The 4,106-nt window shown below is 47.2% G+C and overlaps 1 protein-coding gene across 1 annotated transcript; it reads right to left on the bottom strand.

Annotated features, from left to right (window-relative positions):
- Positions 1-426: 426 nt before the first annotated feature.
- On the bottom strand, positions 427-2,720 carry LOC119884055 (nocturnin-like; the record flags this gene model as incomplete). Its single annotated transcript, XM_038694525.1, is given in 2 exon segments — positions 427-2,011; positions 2,430-2,720. Coding segments are annotated over 2 exon segments (1,160 nt in total), but the record flags the coding sequence as incomplete, so codon positions are not given.
- Positions 2,721-4,106: the final 1,386 nt, after the last annotated feature.

Raw genomic sequence — 4,106 nt, forward strand, 5'->3', positions numbered from 1 at the left:
CAGAGGTGTTGGATGGGGTTGAGGTCAGGGCTCTGTGCAGCCCAGTCAAGCTCCTCCACAGCAAACTGGGAAAAGCATTTCTTTATGGAGCTGCTTTGAGCGCGAGGACCGCGTCATGTTGCACCAGGAAAACGAGAAACAAGCTGTTGACGCAAAGTAAGAACACTGTTGTGTAAACTATGGCTGTATGCTGTAACACCAAGCAGACGGGGCTTTTCAGATACCTCAGGCTGTATAGTGTGTTACCTGAGAGTACCTGTGGGACTGTTTTCAGTTAATTAATCCTTCATACCTTCAGTTAGCTAATGGCTGCTTTAAACCCAGTGTGAATAAAGGCTTCATCCCATTCCTGTGTTCTCAAACAAAATGACAACATAATTCATCAACAGTGATCTGTACTATCCAGGAAATCAAATGGAGCAACACTAAGAATAAAAAGAAGTACTTTATTTATATATTAACATTTCATGTTCAGTGTAGTCACAGCAACAACGCCATGATAACCAATGTCAACCATATGACTTAACCAATGCAAAATAATTAACTTAGAAACACTACAGTAAAAGCTGCTGATCACAGTATAACCAACTGATGGATAGTAAAAGATCATTTAATAAAAATTTGGTGATAATAGTCTTATCTGCGTACTGGAAACAATAAATAGCTGCAATTGGTTTCCGGAAACCTCAGCAGATGAACCTCGTAGCTGCCATTTCAGCTGCAGTTCAGTTAAAGAAAGAACATTTAATTAAAAAACAGTGGGGGCTGACCCCCGCTACACAAGTCAGTGGATCCATTCCCAACTTGTTGCTAAGACTACAAGTGCTTTTTCCAGCAGAACTGATGTCACAGTGCCTCATTTCACTTCTTCTAATGCTCCCCATTGCTCTTTAAAATAATAGCAACATTACAAGAAGTGACGCAGGCTGTCTCATGATAGCAAAGTATGTGATGCTCCAATCAGGTTTCACCTGCCGTCACTCCGCCCTCAGCCTGCTGGCTTCACACTGGGCCGACACAAACCAGAAGTTGTCACGCTCACTTTCCTCACGCTGATTTACATTAAAGGTTCAGTTTTGTTTCTGGACAACGAGCCACTAATTCAGGCGTCCTATTGGTCCAGGCCAGCTGCGATTGGCAGCCTACATCAATCTGTGAGGCTCCTCCCTGAAGTTGATGTCACAGATAAGTGATAAATGGTCAGAGGGGTAGTGGTAGGATGGGAGGCGGTCTGGCCCAATCTGTTCTTCTGTGGGAATGTCCACCAGGCACTCCACCCTCAAAGCATCATGGGTATACCAAATATAGTCCAGAGTGCTGCAGCTCTCTCCAGAGGGGCGGATCTTCCATGTGGTATAGGCCGGCTCCCTCTGTCCATCAGAGCTCAGCAGCTTGTATGCGGAGTTCAGGCCAAGAGGGGAGGAGCTGAAGCGTTGATAAACGTCCTCTGAGGGCTCAGCGTTGAAGTCCCCGCACACCACTAGAGGAATGGTGCCTGACACCGCCTGGCTCTGGCTGTTGCTGCCCCCTCCAGACGTTATACTGCGTAAACTCTGCAGCAGGTCGGCACCCTGCGCGCTCCGCAGCCTTTCCCAGCCGCTACGAGCTTTCAGATGGGTGACGGCCACACACAGCCTCCGGCCAGTTACCTGGCAGATCAGTGTCTGGACGATGGCTACCTGGTTGGTGGGCAGCATCACGGCCGACAGCCGCAGGTGCGATGTGGCCTGGAGGGAAAAGCGTGACCGGCGGTAAAACAGAGCGCAGCCGTCAGGACCATTATTCTGCTCTACGTCCAGACAGGGAGACCAGGGTTTGGGCAGGAAGCTGCCATGGTAACCCAGGCTGGCCATGATTGGCTGGAAAGTGTCATAGTAGTGGTCCACTTCCTGTAGACACAGGATGTCAGGGCGGTAGGTGAGGATCTCCTCCAGGATCAGGTACTTCCTTTCCTGCCAGTTGAGAGCGTCCAGTGGACAGCGGATAAACCCGTCCTTCCCCTCCCCGAGAGCTGGAAACAGAGAGACACACAGATTTTTATGCCAAATTCATGCTTTAAGCTAAGTGGTAATGCATCTTAATTTAGCTTGTTAGCATGCTAACATTTGGTAATTAGCGCTAAACAGCAACTACAGAAGAGGCTGATGGGAAAGTCTTTAGTTTTGTTGGCATTTGGTCACAAACCAAAGTATCGGACAGATTCAAACTTTGATCTGATGATGGCGCAAGATGAAAAGTTAAAGAATAACCAATCATGTTATTATAATTCATCCTGAGGGGAGCAAGACTCAGTCAATCCATCAGTCTGGACCACAGTGCTGGACAGAGACCTTTCTGTCCCTAGAGCCACAACCCCTTGCATTTTGAATGCAACTTCTGAATTTCTATATGTCACTGGAGTCCTCACAAATGCATCCACAGATCTCTACCTTGCGCAAGTATATTCCACTGCATGACCCGTATGGGGGGGTTGTGCTTGTGGCGGCAGGGCATCATGCCGCCGGGATAGACCATATCCCGGTGCGGCCGAGCCGGACGCCTCTGCAGGGCCTCCTCGCACTCTCTGAGCAGCTGGTCCGGGTCGATCTCGGCCAGGTCACGGTCCAAGTCATGGTCTGGGTTCTCCTCTGTGTACAGGTCTGGTTGGGGCAAGGGGCCGCTGTTCAGTGACTGGGCCAACGAACCAAACAACCTGCTGCTGCTGCCACCCATTGGACAAACTGATGAAGAGGAAACAAGAGAAGATGTACGGTCATTAAAGGTGCTTAGTGTCTGAAGTTTGGCAGCACTGGACACCATGAGCTACCGGTCATACCAGACCAAGAAAGTTCTCAGGTATCTTATGAATTATATGTACAGTCCCCTCCAAAAGTGTGGGAACGGTAAGGCAAATTCCTTTGTTTTTGTTGTTCACTGAAGACATTTGGGTTTAAGATCAAAAGATGAGTATGAGACAAGAGTTCAGAATTTCAGTTCTCATTTCCTGCTATTCACATCTAGATGTGTTAAACAACTCAGGACATACCAGGCCTTTGTTTGAACCCACCCATTTTTCAAGTGAGCTAAAACTATTGGAGCATGTGACTGACGGATGTTTCTTGTTGCCCAGAAAGCTGAAATTCTGACTGGACATTCAATGTTTCACTTGTCTGACTGACTCTTATCAGTCTGATTTGTCTGCAACACATTAAATGAATGGCTAGTTGGTAGTTTGAGATCACAATTCAAAGATTGTACAGAGACTGCTGTGATGGTCTGATCACTGGCTGTGTAGGAGACAGTTTTGTAGATACTGATGTAGAGAGAAGCATGTGTTATCTTCTGTCTAACTAAGACAGGGCAGGGTGTTTTGGGGAAATGAAAACACAAATTTGGAAACTAATGCTGCTGTCTGAGAAGATCCTAGAAGTCCTGTAATACACAGGAACTCACTGTAGCTACTCTGACTAAACTAACCATCTTGGACAATAACGCCCTCACCTTTGTCTACTGCTCCAGTCATTGTGAGGAGCTGAGTATACTCATCTTACCCATGGTCTCTATGTCTGGTCAAATGCTTTCCTCCCTCTTCTTCCTACGTCTGAACACCAGGACAATCCACCTCTGTCTGGCATTCACTCATGCCCTCCTCCCTTTTCTCTCCCTCTTAATCACCCTCCCCACCCCCCGGGTAGCTGGGAGACAGACACAGTAAGCCTGTCTCAGACAGAGAGAGACAGAGACAAAGAGACAGAGACAAGATAAGATAATAATCCAAGGAGAAGGACATACGGCAAAGCTCTCTGCCAAGTTATGTGTCCTTGTGTCACAACCTGAGGACAGCGAGTGACTCAGCCAGCTGTTGCACATCTGGTTCACTTTTATTTGTAGTTTACGCTGTGTCTGTATTTGTTATTTCTGTCATTTATAACTTAGAACAGGGAGTATGTTTAGAAGGAAAAAGGAAGGTGAAAAGAAGAGAAAGGGTGGTCAGAGCTGCAAGGGAGGATGTTGCTGAACTAATTGAGTAAGAAGGTGGGCTTTTGATAAGAATGGCTTTGTTTCTAACAGGTGGGGATGACAGGGCTATCTGGTGTGGCGCACACACACTAGAGAGAAGAGAAATG

The sequence above is a fragment of the Micropterus salmoides genome, unplaced genomic scaffold (assembly GCF_014851395.1).
Source record: "Micropterus salmoides isolate LMB-PRFRI ecotype aquatic unplaced genomic scaffold, ASM1485139v1 Ms_hic_scaffold_3125, whole genome shotgun sequence".
NCBI classification, from domain to species: Eukaryota; Metazoa; Chordata; class Actinopteri; order Centrarchiformes; family Centrarchidae; genus Micropterus; species Micropterus salmoides.